The following is a 19398-nucleotide window of genomic DNA, read 5'->3' as shown; positions in this document are numbered from 1 at the left end:
TTTTTCTGATTATGGTGTGGATGGCACGATCATTTTTCGGTTACGGGAATAAATTTACGATTTTTTCCAGTTGTGGAGAGGATGGCACTTGAATATTTATTTAGCGTGCTGGAAGTTAAAAAGAGGTTTTATATATATATATATATATATATATATATATATATATATATAAAGAGGAAGTATTTTTTATACTCCGAGTATACATACTCCCTTCTAATAGGTGTTCACAAAGAAGTATATATATATTAAAAAATTATATATATATATATATATTTCAAAAAGTAGTATATACGTATCAGAAAATAGTATATATTTTACTTATAAAGAAATATATATATCTTATAGAGTAGTATATACACTTAAAAAATAATATATACTGGATAGAGCTAGGAATATGTACTTCCAAAATTATAAACTAGTTTTCCTACATAATAATCTAAACTGGAAAGCAGGTAATCAGAACACGCGGCCTGAACTCCTGAGACCAAACACGCATGTACAATTTGGGCTCCCTACAAGATTTAGATTAATTTAGGCTCTCTGCTCCTTTTCTTTTTCCTATTTTGCTTTTCTTTTTCTTTGGTTCTCTCCTCTGTACATCAAATTCTATTTCTCTCTCTTTAATATATGATAATCATCAGTAGGGGCGTGCCTATACTGGCGAGGCTAGCCAAAGCTCGTCTGGAACCGAACGGACCCAAGATTTCATGAATCCCCGTCTTATTCTCGTCTGTTTTATTCATCAAACATCGGCATGCAAGTGATCGAATACTGCTTAGAGACAAGGAAGGAAGGCACGCCATGGCCACATGCCCACATCAGAAGCAACCACTTACTGCTCGCTAAGCTACGGCACTCATCGGCCAGCTAAATCATATCATGTGGTCCATCCAGTGCACTCAGCAGGAGGCGACGCATCGCCTGCTGCAGTCGAAGCTGCACCCGCCGCCCCCGCCGCCGCCGCCGCCGTGCTTGCCCCCGTAGCTGAACGACTTGAAGCATTTGGCCGGGCAGGTGAGCCGCTTCCCGTGGCAGGGCCCCTGCTCCGCGCACACCGTGGACGGAGGCACCACCGCGCCGCGCCGGTACCCGGGCACGCCCGCGCCCCACCCGCCGAAGAAGCCTCTCGGCTGCGGCCCGAACCACGGCATCCCGAAGAAGCCACGGCCCGGACCACCCTCGTCGGCTTTGGGCCGGCCGTGGTAGCCGGCGGCGGCGGCCGAGGCGAAGGGGACCGACAGGGCGACGAGGACTAGAACGGCGGTCCATGCCTTGGCCATGGCGGTGTCGTGCTGGGGATGAGCGCTAGCTGGTTGGGCTTTGGAGTCTGGGAGGAATCAATCGAGTGATGCGCGGCCACTACTTATGGCGTCGAGACACGAGAGAGAGAGAGAGAGAGAGAGAGAGAGAGAGAGAGAGAGAGAGAGAGAGAGAGAGAGAGCAGGTCTGCAGGTGGAGCGGTGTGACTTCGGGGAAAGTGGAGAGGGATCAGATCAGTCGGTAACCATGGACGGGAAAGCTAAGCTTTTTGTGAGCAACTAGCTGATTCTTGCCTTCACTTGTTTACTGTGCAAATGGTCAGTTTGGGCTGGATGCGACGTCGCTCCATCTGAATCTGATGCCTCTGCCATCTTACTAAAATCGTAACTGTCTTCGAGTTCGAGGTTGTTGCCTCTGAATCCGAGTGTGGATGGTCTTGAAAACGTCAAGTGTGTATAAACGTAATCGGTGAGTGTGTCGTGGAGGCTTGTGGCTTGCCGACGACCATCAGTAGGCTGCCGGCTCGGAACTCCAAAACAAAGCAGCTCTCCTGCACCGTGCAGCCATGCTGCTCTGCCTCTGCCTCTGTGCGCGCGCCCGGCGCCCGTCCCGGCCGCCGCTTCAGCTGGCTTCTTGCCGACGGAGCGGCCGTTGACTACGACAAGCAGATAAGTATAGTACATCTACTTGGTACAGTCAACGATCGATTCTGTCAGCAGACGAGTCCTCTGCCGCTCGACAAGCTGCGAACAGAGTTTTACAAGAGCCAAAAAACAATAAAAATATATGGTCGGGAAATCCGGCTAACAATTCTCCAATCCCCAAAAAGGAGGGCTATCCTCGCGCTATGATGCGCCCAAGGTGGCGCGCGCATCGAAGCCTAAAGAGTGGCTTTCTCCTTGGATCTCCCACGAGATGAGCATGGTGAGCAATCTGGTTCTTTTTCGCAGAGCCGGGGGGCATTGGCTATGGCCATCCACAGTTCATGGACAGACTCTGATTGTGGTCATTCTTCTAGTTCGATGACAGCTTGAGCCAACCATGCCGCGATTTGGCTCTATACCCATCGAGTGTATCTGCATTCCACCAGAATATGGAGGCACATCTTCAGGGTCTGTTGGTAGAGGGCGTAGTTAGTGTTTGAAGGCCAACCCCTTTTAGAAAAGTCGATATGTAGTCCATAACATGTTTTAGTTAACCAGTCAAGCAAAAAACTTATATTTTAACGGTGTACAAGCCTTCCATAAGATAATAGTGTAGTTGGTGTCCGTCGAACCCTAGTCCTTCTAGAAGATAAGAGTGTAGTTGGTGCCCAAGCCTTCCAGAAGATAACGGAGGCTTGCGGTGAGGCGACGCTTGGCGAAACTAGTGTGGATTGTCGAGAAGGGGCGAGGGTGAGGATGCAGCGCCTTGGGCCCTTGAGCTCGTCGCCAAAAGTAGTGACCTACGACACTCCTACTCCTGGTGCTCAGATTGGTGGCACTGGATGCAGCGGATGAGATCTCTGCAGGAGGCCGCTGTCGGAGGATTAACTCCTATCGCAGGGATCCCGAGAGACCCCTTTTTAGAGATTCGGCCAGGGGGATGATCCTGAATAAGTTCACCGGAGAAATGAATGAGAGTAAATGCAACGGCCGGTGGATGGGGGTGATGATCTAGTGCAAAGAGGAGTAAGTGCACCGGAAATTTAGACAGGTTCGGGCCGCACGGGGGCGTAATACCCTACTCCTGTATGGTTGTAATAACTGTCCAGAGGAAATCCCTTAAGGATGTTGCTGGTTACAGGAATATTGTGTCTAACTAAGAGCTTGAGGTTCCTTGTTCTTAGGCAGGGACTATGGTTCGGTTCTTGGTGCTTCTGTGTTCGATGCTTGCGGTCTCTTGGACGTCTCAGATGTATCTTGGGTCTCGGATTGGGTTGGGTTCTCTTGGCCTATCTCTTCTCTTCTGTGTGCCGACTCTTTTATGCACTCGCCGGCTGCGACATGCCCCAAACGGGAAGGAGGGGGGCACAAGTTCCAAGACGCCACGACTGGGAAAGGCGTCATCATTTCTTCTGGATGAAGTGACCGGGGGTGGAAAACGCGGCGCACGCCTGGTCACCTGTCACCATAAACGCCCTGGCAACGGGCGCCGTAGAGAGGGCCCACCGGGCAGCCACAGAGCAACCCGGCGTGCCCGCTCTGTCTTGTTCCTCTGCCACAGCAGGGTGGCGGACGGAACGCCTTGTTCCTGGCGATGTTATCCCGAAACACACCGGATGATACTGGACGGGACCCGTGCAATTAATGGCCCCACGTCTCTCTGCCAAAGCATGGCAGGGACTGACACTGCGGCAGGAGCAGTTGGGTATGTCAGGCCACGCACGCTCATTAAATGCGACCTCGGGCCTCTGACTGATTGACACCTCATCGGCGGGCCCCTCGGGGGCCTTTCTGGGTCGTCAGGGCACCGAGTGCTCGGGGGGGGTACTGTTCACCTCCCCGAGCACTCTCTCCCGAGAATGCCTATCCTTGCCCTCGGGGTACCGGGTGCTCGGGGGCACTGTTTACCTCCTCGAGCACTCTCTCCCGAGCACTCTTGCACGAACCTTCAGGGAACCGAGTGCTCGGGGGCTGCCACGTGCAACCCCGAGCACTCTCTCCCGAGCACTTTTGCACGAACCTTCGGGGAACCGAGTGCTCGGGGGCTGCCACGTGCAACCCCGACCACTCTCTCCCGAGCACTTTCACACTGACCCTCGGGAAACCGAGAGTTCGGGGGCTGCCGCACGCACCCCCCGAGCACTCTCTCCCGGAACTTAGCTCTTCTGATCGTCGGGGGACTAGGGTGCTCGGGGGTGACCGGGCACCTCCCCGAGCACCTTCTTCCCGATACTTAGACTCTGCGGACCATCGGGGAACTGGGGTGCTCGGGGACCGGGGACTGTGGCCCCGAGCACCTTCTCCCGGGACTTGAACTTTCCTCACCCCGCAGGAGGGACCTCGCGGGATGGCGACACGTGGCGGATGGCCGGCCGGGCCTCGGGACCCCCGGTTCCTGATACACCGACAGTAGCCCCCGGGTCCATTGGCAGGCGATGGCACGGAGACTGCGGATGGGCCCTTCGTCGCGAACGAGGCCGAGGCTGGCGCGGACGCCACACGGCAAGCTTTCAAGAGGTGGCCCTTTAGATCCGGGCCTCTGGTACGGCCCAACGGGGAGACGAGTGGACGCGCGTCCACACGACTCCCGAAGGGCATGACAACGGGACGGGCGGCACGCGCGGCTGCCACGCAGATCGAGGAAAATACGCCTGGCAGCCGCTGACGCCGCACGACCAGCGGGAGATTCGCCTAACAGCTGCGTTGACCGAGGAAACCGTCCCGCCGAGTGCACCGTTGGCAGGGGACGTTTGAATTCCCTGAGATATAAGAGGGGGAGGGGATCGATCCGCCCCCCTCTTTATGCCATCTTGCGATCTTGCTTTCGTTTCCTTCGCGCTCCTGAGCCCCTAGAACCCCTTGGGCGATCAGAGCGCTTCTCCTTCTTCCTCTCCACCACCAGACAACCTCCCCTCCCGACGAGATACCGAGAGCCGGAGGAAGCCACCGCGACAGGACTCCGGACAGTGTGCTGCCGGAGTCTCGCCTGAAGAATGAGGAGGCGGCGGAGAAAATCAGGAAGCTGCTGGTCCCCGAGGGCCAGCAGGGGGCCTCGGTGGTGACGCCGGCGAACTTCCCGCCGGCGATGACTATCCCCGGGCGCATCGTCTTATTCACGTCCTTCGTGGCGGCAGAAGTTCTCGACATTCCTCCTCCAAGTCCTCGACACTTACGGCGTGCAGTTGGTGCATTTGAGCCCCAACTCCGTCGTCGTGCTGGCAGTGTTCGCGCATTTGTGCGAGATGTTCGTGGGAGTGGCGCCTTCGGTGACGCTTCTTCGACATTTCTTCGTCCTGCGACCGGCCGGGAAGAAGAGGGGGTACTCCACGGCGGACGTCGCAGGGTGCTACAATCTTCGGCTGCGAGACGACATGGGGGGAGCGGTACATCCCCCAGGTGATGCGAAGCAAGTGGGAGGAGTGGCGGCGGGACTGGTTCTTCGTCGACGTCGACCCCCATGACCGTCTTGCCCTACCGGAAGTGGCGGCGGAGCCCCAGAAGTCGACGTGGGAGGCGCCGCCGCCGGAGGACGCGAGGTTGGAGCCGGTGTTCGAGCGCATCAGATTCCTGCGCGACGCCGGGCTGACCTCGGTGATGGTGGTGGCGGACTTCCTGCGCCGCCGCCTGGCGCCCCTGCGGGAGCGGGCCCAGCCATGCTGGCTCTACACCGGGCCCGAAGACATCACCCGGACCCAAATCGGCGCAAGCTGGGACCTAGGCCCAGCGGAGCTGAGGGGCATGATCCGGGTGGTGACCGGCGTGGAGGACGCGAGCCAGGCGGAGCTTCCGTGGCCGGAAATGGCGCTCTGCGCCAATCCTGAGGGCAAAACAATCCAGGCTGGGCTGCCGGAGTTCGACGCCCAGGGGCTCGTCGACCGGCTGAGGAGCCGGAGCCCCGAGGCCCCCGAGCTCCCTGGGCTGGATGAGGCGGCCAGCGAGGGGGCCGCGAGCAACCCGGTGCAGACTGGTGGCCCGGGCGCCGCGAGCGGTGAGCCGCGGGCCAGCGGTGGGGCCACTGCGGGCGGCAGTTGTCGCGCCAAAGGAGGAGGCACCGCCGTCAACGGAGCGGCGGCGGCGCCGGAGGACCGGGGGAAGCGCCCCCGGCTCTACATTCCCGTGGCGGCGGTGGCGTTCCCGGTGCTGGAGCCGCCCCTCGTTCGGATGCGGCCCAATCCGGCGCCCGGAGAACGCGCGGCGGCCCCGCCGAGCCCCCGACGGAAGAGACGAAGGGAGGACTCCGGGCCGGCATTATCGGGCCCGGAGTTCAGGCTTCCGGTGGCCAAATGGCAGTACCGGGGGACTACGACCACATAAGTCTCATTCTTCGTTCTTTCTTGGGCGCGCTTCGCCCGAACTAAGCTTCGGTTTTGATCTTCGTCTGTCTTCTGCAGGCCGCCCACGGGCGCCGCCGAGGTTGAAGGAGCGTCGGTGCCGGCGCCAGCACCCGAGCCAAGCCGGTCGGCAGAGCCGAGGCAGGCAGACGCGGCGATGGAGGCGGGCACGGCAGAAGCGGCGGCCGTGCCAAGGCCAGTAGACGCGGCGGCCGAGGCGGGCACGGCGGAAGCAGCGGCCGCGCTAAGGCCAGCGGACGCGGCGGCCGAGGCGGGGACGCAGCCGTCGCCCGAGCGCCCAGCGCCGGTCGAACCTACCCCGGGCGTGCCGAGCCCTGGGCGGATGATGGCGTTGCAGCCTTCGGGGTCCCCTAACCCCCCCGGAGGAGGCTCGCGGGGAACCCAACTCCCGACCAGCACCCGGCCAGCCTGCCGACCCCTTCCTGGTCACGATCGAGTGCGTCCACGTGGCGGTCGAGCGGCTGGGCGCGGCGGTGGACGTGAAGGAGGAGCAACTTGAAGCGGAGCACTCCAGGCTGGACTCAGAGAGGGCGCAGCTTGCGGCCGCCTGGCGCGCTTTCGAATCCCGCCTCGCCGCGTAGCGTGCCGCCAACGAGGAGGAACAAAGCGCCGTGGAAGAGGCCCGCACGGCGGCCGCGCGGAAGCAGAAGCTTTTGGAGGATACCCGCGTGGAGATCGCGCGGGAGCGAGAAGACGCCGCCCGCTTGGCTGAGGCATCGCGGCAGCAGGCTGCCGAGGCCCTTGCCAGGCAGAGGCGGGCGCAGGAGTGGGAGGAGGCGGTTGCGAGCTGCGAGATGGCAGCGGAGGCCCTCGAGGCTGACCTGACCTACCGGGAGGGCGAGGCCACCCGGGCTCACGCCGACTTCCAGCGTTGGGCAGCGGAGCTTCAGAGCATCGAAGGAGACCTCCGACGCTGGGAGGAGGATGTCGCCATCCGGGAGTTCGACGCCGAAATCACAGCGATGGACCTGGGCGCCCAGGAGGACTTGCTGTCCCGCCGGGAGGGTGAGGCTACCGAGGCGGCGGCAGCCATCGCTGCCAGGGAGGAGCAGAACGCTAAGCACGAGGCGGAGCTGATCGCCCGCGAGCGGGCTCTGTCCGAACTGGTGGCGCAGGCGAAGCAAGCCGCCAGCCCTGCACCCGACGCCGGCTCTTCTGGCGCGGCCGGGGGCCAGGGTCTCGAGGAGCAGCTGCGGGCCACGAAGGAGAAGCTCGAGGCTGCCTTTGCCGCGCGGGTCAACCTGCAGCAGATGTTGGAGGACGTACTCCGGTGGATGCGGCGATCCGTGACAAGGGCCAGCCTTGGGCGACTCGTCGTGGATGAGAAGGGCGATGCCCCCGGACGACACGTCCTGGGACTTCAGCAAGTCTGCGAGCGCCTCGAGGCGCTGCCCTGGGCCGTCCAGGAGCTTGTCGCCCGGGAAGGACGCGGCTTGGCCCAAGCGGTGGCCGAGCACGTTCTGGCCTGCTACCAGAGCAGAGACTCGAACTTCCCGCTGGAGCCAGCGCGGGAAGGAGTAGTCGAAGCCGAGGGAGAGGCCGCCCGAGAGGCGGTTCGGAGCACCGCTGCCGAGGTGGCGGCTGGCTTCAAGTGGGAAGTGCCGCCGCCGCCAGCCCCCGGGGATGGCCAAGAGGACTCCGACCCCGACTCTGCCTCCGATTAGGCTTTTGTAGTAGTTTCCTCTTCTTTTATTTTTGTCTTGATGTAAATACGGGAGTGATCCCTCAGAAACGCTTGTATTCCCTTTGCAAATATAATAGAAGCTTTTCTTCGGGCTCGCAACTCCGATATTCTTGAGTACTTAGTGCTTTTTCTGATGTTTTGCCTTGATATCCCGGGAAGTACTTAGTCGGTCCGACCCCGACCTTTCCGTCCCCGAGAACGAAGTTGTCCCGATCATCCTTCTCGGCGCGTTCAGCCCCCGAGCCCTCGCGAGTCCGCATCAGCTAAGTCAAGAGACAGAGACACGAACTTCCTTGCTCAGGAGATAGGTCGATCCAACGCGGAGCACGCCATGACCGGTGAATACTTTTTCACCTTGCGACCACTCAGTCAGCAGACCGGAGACACGCGCGGGCAGAAATGCGACCAAGAGTCCCCATGGTTCGGTGGTGCCCGGGCTTAAGACGGACCGAACCGAGCACCGACAGCCCGCCCCTGAGGCCTAGGCTCCGGACTACTCGAGTGGCTCGAGCGATAGGATTACCCAAGGCACCCAGGGACTCGGTAGTGCTCGGGGCCCTTAAAGCGGACCGAACACCACGACCACCGTGAAAGACTTCGATTGGACATTACCGTACGCACGGTGCACCTTTCTACAGACCGTTCTGTCATTCTAGGAAAAAGTGGACGCACGGTAGGGTTTTGTGCGTGAGGAGACCATCTCACCGGGTAGATTAGAATGTGAGGGCCCCCGAGGAAGACTCGGGGACAAAATATTATTGAATGTAAATTTGCCAGAATTTAACCACTCACCGGACAGCTGTCGGCCTTTCGGCCAACCGATCCAGGTGGGGCGTGCGCTCCGAGCTCAGGGTGCCAGGGGACTTGGTTCCCTCAGTCGGGGCGCCCCGAGCGTCAGGGGGCGCGCGAGGAGCCCGGGGTCGGGTGATCTCGACCACTCATGCTTAAGCGGTAGGACCACCCGAGTACCCTTGAGGCCGAGCAGCGACCTAGGCATCGAGGCCCTCGCGGTCGAGCTGCCTTTGCTTCGATTGTCGATCTGTGACTTAAGAGAGAGAGGAGAAAATCCTTGTCTGGTGCGCTATGTTAGTGCGGTACTTGTTATAGACTGCTCTCGTTTTTGACCCGAGACCTCTCGAATACCCGGATCGGCAGACAAGAGCAGGCAGAGGCATAACCCAGAGGTCCTACGGTTCGGTGGTGCCCGGGTATGACAGACCAGACTGAGCACCGACAGCCCGCCCCTGGGGCCTGGGCTCCGGACTACTCGAGCGGCTCGAGCGATAGGATTACCCAGGGCACCCAGGGACTCGGTAACACCCGAAGATCCGCCACGACACCGAACGCCACAGCCTACCATATCGGACGTAAGTCAGCGGCAGCTGCCCGCGCGCATACCGATCGGGATTCTTTTATCAGCGGGGAAAAAGAGAGAGTGAACTTTTCCCGCAAAATCGAGCATCTCACCAGACAGATTAAACATATGAAATCCAGAAAAAAGAAATTTTGCACATGATTGCACGTTAATATTCATACTGAATTGACAATTTTTTACAAGGTTGGGTGACTTACCCAGCTAGTGGTAGCACCCGGTCAACTTGGGCGGGGGGGAAGCCCCCGGCCTGGTTGACCTGAGCCGCGAGCATGGCCATCTACGGGTAGAACTTGCGTAGGTGCTCGATGTTCCATGGGTTGGGGAGCGGTTGCCCGTCTTCTGCCGCCAACCTGAAAGAACCTTCTCGCGGGACCTCAATCACGGTGAAGGGACCCTCCCACATAGGGGACAGCTTATTCTTTACTTCGCGCGACTGGACACGTTGGAGAACTAGATCCCCCCACCTCAAAGGATCGTGCCCGGACGTGGCGCTGGTGATAGCGCCGCAGGCTTTGCTGGTAGCGGGTCGCTCGGACGACGGCGCGCCGCCGACGCTCCTCCAAGTAGTCAACATTGTCGCACCGCTGCTGTTCCTGTTTGCCTTCAGAATAGGCATGCACCCGAGGAGAGCCTAGGGTGAGCTCGGAGGGGAGGACCGCCTCAGCGCCGTACACGAGGAAGAATGGAGTCTCCCCGGTAGCGCGGCTTGGCGTGGTCCGATTAGCCCATATCACGGCGGGCAGCTCGTCCACCCATCCCTTCCCGTGCTTTGCGAGCACGTCATAGGTTCGAGTTTTGAGGCTCCTCAGTATCTCCACGTTGGCGCGCTCAACCTGCTCGTTACTCTGAGGATGAATGACGGAGGCAAAGCAGAGCTTGATGCCGAGGTCTTCGCAGTAGTCCCCGAACAGGGCACTCGTGAACTGGGTGCCATTGTCGGTGATGATCCGGTTCGGGACACCAAAGCGACTGGTGATGCCACGAATAAACTGGAGCGCTTTGTTCTTGGTCACCTTGATGACTGGGACCGCCTCCGGCCACTTGGTGAACTTATCGATGGCGACGTAGAGGTACTCATAGCCCCCGATTGCTCGGGGGAATGGACCCAGAATGTCCAACCCCCAGACCGCGAAAGGCCATGACAGGGGGATGGTGTGGAGAGCCTGAGCTGGTTGGTGAATCTGCTTTGCGTAGAACTGGCACGCCCTGCAGCGCCGAACCAGCTCGGAAGCATCCTGGAGGGCTGTAGGCCAGTAGAAACCTTGCCGGAAGGCCTTCCCGACCAGCGTGCAGAACGATGAATGGCCACCGCACTCGCCCTCGTGGATCTCAGAGAGGAGTTCGCCGCCTTCTGCCCGGGAGATGCATTTCAGAAGGATGCCTCCTGCGCTGCGCCGGTAGAGATCCCCATCTACTATGGCATATCATTTGGACTGTCGAGCAACTCTTTCAGCAGACGCCTCATCCCCGGGAAGGAACTTTTCCTTCAAGTACCCTCGGATGTCGTCCATCCACGAGGCATCTTGAGAACATTCAGCAAGTGCAGCGCACTCGTCGGACGGCGGCACCCTGACGGGGCTTCCCACTGAGGGCACCGCCGGGGTCCCCTGAATTGAGTTCGATGTTTCCCCTTCGTCCTATTCGGCAGGTAGGACGGAAGGCCGTGTGAGTCTTTCTTCAAAGACTCCGGCAGGGACGCGCGCACGGGAGAAGGCCAGGCGGGAGAGCTCGTCGGCCAGAGTGTTGTCGCGGCGAGGGATGTACCGCAACTCCAGGCCATCGAAGCGCTTCTCCAGCTTCCTGACTGCTGCCACGTACGCTGCCATTTGAGGATCCGTGCACTGGTACTCTTTGGATACCTGGTTGATCACCAGCTGGGAGTCCCCTTTGACCAGTAGGCGACGAATCCCGAGGCCCACCGCGGCTTGGAGGCTGGCGATGAGACCTTCATATTCCGCCATGTAGTTGGATGCGCGGAACTGCAATTGCACGACATACAGGAGTTCTTCACCCGTTGGGGAGGTGAGAACCACTCCGGCCCCTGTGCCTTTCAGCGAGAGGGAACCGTCGAAGTGCATGACCCAGTACCCGGGCGTGTCGTGCTCGGGATACGCAGAAATCTCTTCCGGGACGACCTCGGGGACGGGTGTCCACTCTGCCACGAAGTCGGAGAGCGCCTGGCGACTGACAAAGTGCAGGTCGAATTCTGCCAGCTTCACCGCCCACTTGACAACACGCCCGGTGCCTTCTCGGTTCCGGAGGATGGGCCTCAGTGGATACGTGGTAACCACCGAGACCTTGTGCGCTTGAAAGTAGTGGCGCAGCTTCCGGGAAGCGATGAGGACGGCGTAGAGCAGCTTCTAAGCCTGGGGGTACCTTGTTTTGGCCTCCCGGAGGACTTCACTGACGAAGTACACCGGTCGCTGTACCCGGCGGGCCCGGACTGCAGCCTCACCCGAGGGGCTGTCGCAGCCCCCAGGCTCGGCGGTGTGGTCGGGAGGAACCAAGTGCTCGGGGGGAGCCGCGAGGACTGGGGAGTTCCCGGGGGCGGCCGGGAGCTGGGACCCAGCACCTGGCCCCGCGCACTCGTCGCGCTCCACCACCAACACCATGCTTACGACCTGAGGAGTGGCCGATACATAGAGTAGTAGGGGCTCGCCTTCGGCGGGAGCCACCAGCACGGGTGGTGAGGTGAGGTACTTCTTCAAATCGCGAAAGGCCTGCTCGGCCTCCGGTGTCCAGTCGAAACGACCGGTCTTCTTCAAGAGCTTGAAGATAGGGAGCCCCCGCTCTCCGAGTTTGGAGATGAAGCGCCCGAGGGCCGCCATGCAGCCGGCGAGGCGCTGGACCTCCTTGAGTCGAGTCGGGGGTTGCATCTGCTCGATGGCCCGGATCTTCTCTGGATTAGCCTCGATTCCCCGGCTGGAGACCAAGAAACCGAGGAGCTTGCCCGCGGGGACCCCGAAGACACACTTCTCGGGGTTGAGCTTTAGGCGGGTAGTGCGGAGACTGTTGAAAGTCTCGGCAAGGTCGTCGAGCAGGGTGGCGCGATCTCGGGACTTAACCACGAGATCGTCGATGTAGGCCTCGACGTTGCGGCCAACCTGCGAATCAAGGGTAATGCGAATAGCGCGCTGGAAAGAAGACCCAGCATTGCGCAAACCAAAAGGCATAGACATATAACAGTAAGTCCCCACCGGGGTGGTAAAAGCAGTTTTTTCTTCGTCTTCTACGGCCATGTGGATCTTGTGATACCCAGAGTTTGCATCTAAAAAACATAAAAGATCACATCCCGCAGTTGCATCTACAATTTGATCTATGCGGGGCAAGGGAAAAGGATCCTTAGGGCAAGCCTTATTTAGGTCGGTGTAATCCACACACATGCGGAGTTTACCGTTGGCCTTCGGGACGATAACTGGATTTGCCAGCCAGTCGGGGTGGAGGACCTCTCGGATGAATCCGGAGTCAAGGAGGTTGCTAACCTGCTCCCGGATGAATTCCTGGCGCTAGGGCGCCGGACTTTCTGCTTCACCGGGCGCGCGTCCGGGCGCACAGCCAAGTGGTGCTCAATCACCTCCCTAGGGATCCCGGGCATGTCGAACGGTTGCCAGGCAAACACGTCGGTGTTAGCCCGAAGGAAGGTGACGAGCACGCTTTCCTATTTGCTGCCCAGGTCACCGCCGATTCGGGCGACCTGGGAAGCGCCTTCGCCCACCACGACCTCCTTCGTAGGAACAGAGGCGTCGGCGGTGAGTCGGGGTTTGGATGAAGAGGGTCCCGGGCCCCCTGTGCAGCCTTCGACCTCGGCCTGGGCTGAGACCAAAGCCATGTACGACTGCTCAGCGCAGGAGACGGCGCCGCCGGAGTCAGCGGTCACGGAGATGGGGCCTGCTGGGCTCGGCATCTTAACCGTGAGATATGCATAATGCGCGGCCATCATGAATTTGGCGAGCGCCGGACACCTGAGAATGGCGTTGTAGGGGAGGTGGAGCTCCGCGACGTCGAAGAGGACGTTTTCCGTGCGGAAGTTGTCCCGACTCCCGAAGGTTACGGGTAGCTCGACCTGCCCGAGGGGTAGGGAGTGCCCGAGCGTCACTCCGCAGAATGGAAGCGACGACTTTAGGCGCCTGGAGGACACCTGCAGCTTTTCAAAGGCCTCCTTAGAGAGGAGGTTGAGGCCTGCACCCCCATCGATCAGCACCCTGCCGACCTTGACATTGCAGATGGTGGGGGACACCACCAGGGGTAGTCACCCCACGGCTGTAGTACTGGCGGGATGATCGGCTATGCTGAATGTGATCGGAGCGTCCGACCACTTCAGGGGCCTGGCGGCCTCTTCGCTCGGGGTTGCCGAGCACACCTCGCACAGCATGGTCTTGATGCCACGCCGCGAGGAAGGCGTGTAAGCGCCTCCGTCGATGAAGGCGACGGTATGCTCGGGCTCTTGGAAGCCGAGCTCGGCGTTGCCGGGGGTGGCCTCAGCGTCGCCTCCCCTGCGGGACTCGTCGCGCTCCCGCTGGCGCTGCTCGACGAGTCCTTTGACCGTACGACACTCCGTGAGATCGTGCCATCTGGTCTGGTGGATGGGGCACCATTTGCCTGGCTCGGGCCCCGCGGGAGCGGGGACCCTCGCTGGAGCAGGAGCCCGGGCGGGAGCAGGGGCTCTTGCGGGAGCTGGTGCCCTCGCAGGTGCCGGAGCCCTCCCGGGCATGGGCCGTCTGTCGGCGGCCGCTCGGCGTTCTTGCCGACTGTCGGGCTCTTTTGCCGGCCTCTGGGTGGGGCCCTGGGCCGGCTCGACAGGAGCGGCTTCACGCTTTCTTCTCTTATTGTTTTCCCGCCTGTCGGAACGGGAAGAACTTGGCTGGTCGGCGGCGGGGCGCGGAGCATGCCACGCCCGGGCCTTCGCCGCCTTGGCGCACTAGTCGGTCAGTGCGAAGAGCTCCGCAGTGGTTTTGATTTCATGCGTACCTAGCTTTTCGAGCATCCGCTCGTCGCGGACGCCCTGCCGGAAGGCGACGATGACAGCGTGGGGGGCTATCTGCGGGATGGTGTTGCGGACCTGGCTGAAGCGCTGAATAAAGCACCGCAGCGTCTCCCCCTCCTGTTGCTTGACGGCGTGGAGGTCGCACTCCAAGCCGGGGCGCGTGAATGTGCCTTGAAAATTAGCCACAAACTGGTGGCAGAGGTCATCCCAGGAACTGATAGTTCCTGGGGGTAAGTTCATGAGCCAAGAACGGGCAGAGCCCCTCAAGGCAACATGGAAATAATTTGTCATCACCTTTTCACTGCCTCCGGCCGCCTGGACGGTCGTAGTGTATATTTGGAGGAACTCGACGGGGTCGATGGACCCGTCGTACTTCTCCGGCAGCTCAGGGAGGAACTTGGAGGGCCATTTGACCCGTCGGAGCTCAATAGAGAAGGCGCGACAGCCGGTGCCGTACCCCGTGGCGCGGGCGGCGCTCCTTGGCGGTGAACGCCGGTGAGCTGGGGAATCCTGGCGATCGTGGGCCAGAAAAGAGGAAGCTTGGTCCTCAGCCTCGGCCTCCTGCTGGGTCTCCCGCTGGCACTCGAGAGTGACGCGTGCATCTTCGTGGCCCCTCTACTCGTTGAGATGCAAGCGGAGGTCCTGGGCTTCGGTCGCGGCCAGGGGGTGGCGCTCTGCCTGGAGGCCCCCCGGCCTGTGCGAACGCTGCCCGTTGATGGACCGGTTCGGGTGGCGCCACGCTGGGTGGTGGCGCGAGAATTGCCGGCCAGTACCTGGCGGCAAGCAGTGCCGACCAGGGCAGCGACTTCTTGGATCCAGCGACCTTCCGGGGTTTCCGGAGTCGCCTGGACAGGCGGATGCCTGAGGAGAGCGTGCGCCGCAAGCAGCGCGCTCCCGGGGCCGGCCTCGCTGAAAGTGAGTCTACGCCGGAGTGGCACCCGGCGCTGTCCAGAGGCGGACCTGGTGGCCGGAGTTTCGGCCACCTGATGGGGGTCGGAAGGTGCACCGACACTCCTACTCCTGGTGCTCGGATTGGAGGCACTGGAAGCAGCGGATGGGATCTCTGCAGGAGGCCGCTGTCGGAGGATTAACTCCTGTCGCAGGGATCCCGAGAGACCCCTTTTTAGAGATTCGGCCGGGGGGATGATCCTGAATAAGTTCGCCGGAGAAATGAATGAGAGTAAATGCAACGGCCGGTGGATGGGGGTGATGATCTAGTGCAAAGAGGAGTAAGTGCACCGGAAATTTAGATAGGTTCGGGCCGCACGGGGGCGTAATACCCTACTCCTGTATGGTTGTAATAACTGTCCTGAGAAAGTCCCTTAAGGATGTTGCTGGTTACAGGAATATTGTGTCTAACTAAGAGCTTGAGGCTCCTTGTTCTTGGGCAGGGACTATGGTTCGGTTCTTGGTGCTTCTATGTTCGATGCTTGCGGTCTCTTGGACGTCTCGGATGTATCTTGGGTCTCGGATTGGGTTGGGTTCTCTTGGCCTATCTCTTTTCTTCTGTGTGCCGACTCTTTTATGCACTTGCCGGCTGCGACATGCCCCAAACGGGAAGGAGGGGGGCACAAGTTCCAAGACGCCATGACTGGGAAAGACGTCATCATTTCTTCTGGGTGAAGTGACCGGGGGTGGAAAACGCGGCGCACGCCCGGTCACCTGTCACCATAAACGCCCTAGCAACGGGCACCGTAGAGAGGGCCCACCGGGCAGCCACAGAGCAACCCGACGTGCCCGCCCTGTCTTGTTCCTCTGCCATAGCAGGGTGGCGGACGGAACGCCTTGTTCCTGACGATGTTATCCCGAGACACACTGGATGATACGGGACTGGACCCGTGCAAAATAATGGCCCCACGCCTCTCTGCCAAAGCATGGCAGGGACTGACACTGCGGCGGGAGCAGTTGGGGATGTCAGGCCACGCACGCTCATTAAATGCGACCTCGGGCCTCTGACTGATTGACACCTCATCGGCGGGCCCCTCGGGGGCCTTTCTGGGTCGTCGAGGCACCGAGTGCTCGGGGGTACTGTTCACCTCCCCGAGCACTCTCTCCCGAGAATGCCTATCCTTGCCCTCGGGGTACCGGGTGCTCGGGGGCACTGTTTACCTCCCCGAGCACTCTCTCCCGAGCACTCTTGCACGAACCTTCGGGGAACCGAGTGCTCGGGGGCTGCCACGTGCAACCCCGAGCACTCTCTCCCGAGCACTTTTGCACGAACCTTTGGAGAACCGAGTGCTCGGGGACTGCCACGTGCAACCCCGAGCACTCTCTCCCGAGCACTTTCACACTGACCCTCGGGGAACCGAGAGCTCGGGGGCTGCCGCACGCACCCCCCGAGCACTCTCTCCCGGAACTTAGCTCTTCTGATTGTCAGGGGACTAGGGTGCTCGGGGGTGACCGGGCACCTCCCCGAGCACCTTCTTCCCGATACTTAGACTCTGCGGACCATCGGGGAACTGGGGTGCTCGGGGACCGGGGACTGTGGCCCCGAGCATCTTCTCCCGGGACTTGAACTTTCCTCACCACACAGGAGGGACCTCGCAGGATGGCGACACGTGGCGGATGGCCGGCCGAGCCTCGGGACTCAGGGATCCCCGGTTCCTGATACACCGACAGCCGCCCTGTGATCCGAAGCCAAGCAGAGGGAGCACCGACCAGCAATGCGCTTTTTTTAATTTGGAGATGGCCAAGGAGTGAAGACGCTCTTAAGGATGCTCAGCTTTGGAGTTAAGAGCCGTAGACCGCCTTGATCTCCTCCACCAGCACTTGTTGCGAACCGAGGTCCTGTCGGAATCTAGGGTGTTGAGGCCATCAATGGGGCTGAAAATCATCGGCGACCGGCTCGAAGCCGTATGGGATGGTTACGCCTATGGTGGAGTGAGGAGGGTGTCGAAGTAACAACAAGATGTGTGGCGCGCTGCAACGAAGAGATCGGTTTGTCAGGTGTATTTGAAAGCACCTGGTCTTTCAATTACTTCCACGTAGGAGGGGAACACATGATATGAATTTAATGATTGGACGATTAAGGCTCGATAGGGAGCATATTTGGAAGATCCGAGGAATGAAAGCCGAGGGGTGGGGAGAAGGGCAAATCTAAGGGGACGATTGTGGGTGTGGCTGTGACTGTTGGGATAGAAAGGGGCTAGAGTGGGGGAGGGGGTTAAGGATGGTTAGGGGGTGGGGAACTGAATTGGAATCGGAGGAAGAGGGTCGTGGGGGTGGAGGCGGTGGCAACAGCCGAGAGGAGAGGGAGAGCCTCATCTTCTGGAGGAGCTATGAATGGGACAAGCTAATAGTTTATTGGTGCTAGATCACGATTCTAACCTGTATAACTTGAAAGTCCTCTGTATGTTTATGTTCTCAACTTGAAGTTCACTGGGCAGCTCGATCTGCCCCGAAATCTAGAGCACAGCTCGAAAAAGTTCTATTCTTCCAAAGCATGCACGGTTAAGCTTCGTCTCTGGTCCAGCTGCTGGTTTCATAGGCTGTGAATCTGAGCCACCAAAGAACAAACATTCGAAAACTCACTTCTTCTGACACTCAGTTGCAGAGGATCAAGAAGAGCATGAGTAGGGGTAGGAAATTGATAGCAGGTATTCGTATTATTCGATATTTGTATTTGGCTAAATGTAAATATGGTAAGAAAATTTTGTATTCGATTGATAGACAGATACAAATATGAATATATCCAAATTCGTTTCCCAAATATGAATATGGGTATATCTGAATCTGTTTTTCTATCCGGATAAGTAGAAATACTTCTGTGAAATATAAATTTGAATAACATAAAGTTCTACACTTTTATCTTATTCATTTACTTGATTTTTTAGATCCTACATATTATTTTAATGTTTGGTATTGTACTATATATATTGTAATGATAAATCTGGCATTTTTATCTTCTATCTAACAGTCCAAAATCATCTAAAGTTATGGTATTATATTAAAAGTGGTTCTTTGCCTTAGGGTATATGATAAATCCACTAAAAATAAAGTTCGTTATGTTGAATTGCTATAATACTCATGTCAACTAAATTTATTATTTCACAATTTATCGTTAAAAACTGTAGGGTATTCACATATAATTGAATTTAGTAATTATTCGAATGTAGACTCATATTCGAATAATTCAATTTGTATTTGTATTTGATGATATTCGAATTTATATTCATATTCATATTAAAATATAGATATAATGTGAAAAGTGGGCCAACCTCAGCTGCTTCTATTGCTCGCGTTTACAGTACATCCCATCGGACGGCTGAAACGTATCCCCTCGGGCCAAAATGGTCTCCGCGATATGAATTAGGCTCGGGCCGAAGTGGGCGGCCGTGCTTCTCACCCGAATTCCAAATACCATCCAATTCCGGAGCTTATTTATTTATATATATATAATATTTACAAAAATACAAGTTTATATCAAAAAATTACACATCTAGACTATCATCGCTATTAGAAGAGCGATAACTTATAGGGCTCACTGCATAATGGGCAAAAATTAAATACTCTAACCGACGTGACTTATGTTGATGTATCATAAAAAAAAATAGGTAACATATATATTGTCACTGGTTGAAAGGGCAATAAGACTCTGCTAGACCCACTGAAAAATATGTTATTGCCTACACACAAGTGGTTAGCACGCATGCAGTAGAAGCTGGCGCGAGTGTGTCACGCGGGGCTCAACATAGGGAGACACTTTGCGATGACTCTTCAAACAAACGAAGATTGACTTAGATATGCATTTTGAACTGAGCATATATTTTTGTAGATATTACAAAATAAAAATATCTCTATTACTTAAAAAGTACGTAGTGGTTCCACTAGTTGCCCTCGCAACCAAAAAACCAAAGTATCTATCAACTTTCATAACAAATTACCCGTTCCTACTCCTACCTTACCCCTCGCACCCCCAACACCCCTCATTCTCTCTCATCTCTCCCGTACGAGAACCCTAGCCGTAGCCGTAGCCGCCGCCGAAGATCAGCCTCCAACGGCCGTCTTCTCCCTCCCCGCGCGGATCCGTCTGTCCCTCCCTCTTCCCTCCGCCGTCAGCCAGCCCTGTTCGGCCAACATGGCCGCGTGCTCACTGTGGT

The 19398-nt window shown here is 58.0% G+C and overlaps 1 protein-coding gene across 1 annotated transcript; it reads right to left on the bottom strand.

The window, feature by feature from the left end:
• Positions 1-814: 814 nt before the first annotated feature.
• On the bottom strand, positions 815-1565 carry LOC133893170 (uncharacterized). The gene has a single exon (XM_062334142.1). It carries the CDS (start codon positions 1278-1280, stop codon positions 900-902), a length of 381 nt encoding a protein of 126 aa, XP_062190126.1. The 5' UTR covers positions 1281-1565; the 3' UTR covers positions 815-899.
• Between the last annotated feature and the right edge of the window lie 17833 nt (positions 1566-19398).

Source organism: Phragmites australis, chromosome 15, assembly GCF_958298935.1.
Source record: "Phragmites australis chromosome 15, lpPhrAust1.1, whole genome shotgun sequence".
Taxonomy (NCBI): domain Eukaryota; kingdom Viridiplantae; phylum Streptophyta; class Magnoliopsida; order Poales; family Poaceae; genus Phragmites; species Phragmites australis.
The sequence above is the reverse complement of the archived record's forward strand: the minus strand, read 5'-3'. Positions and strand labels throughout refer to the sequence as shown.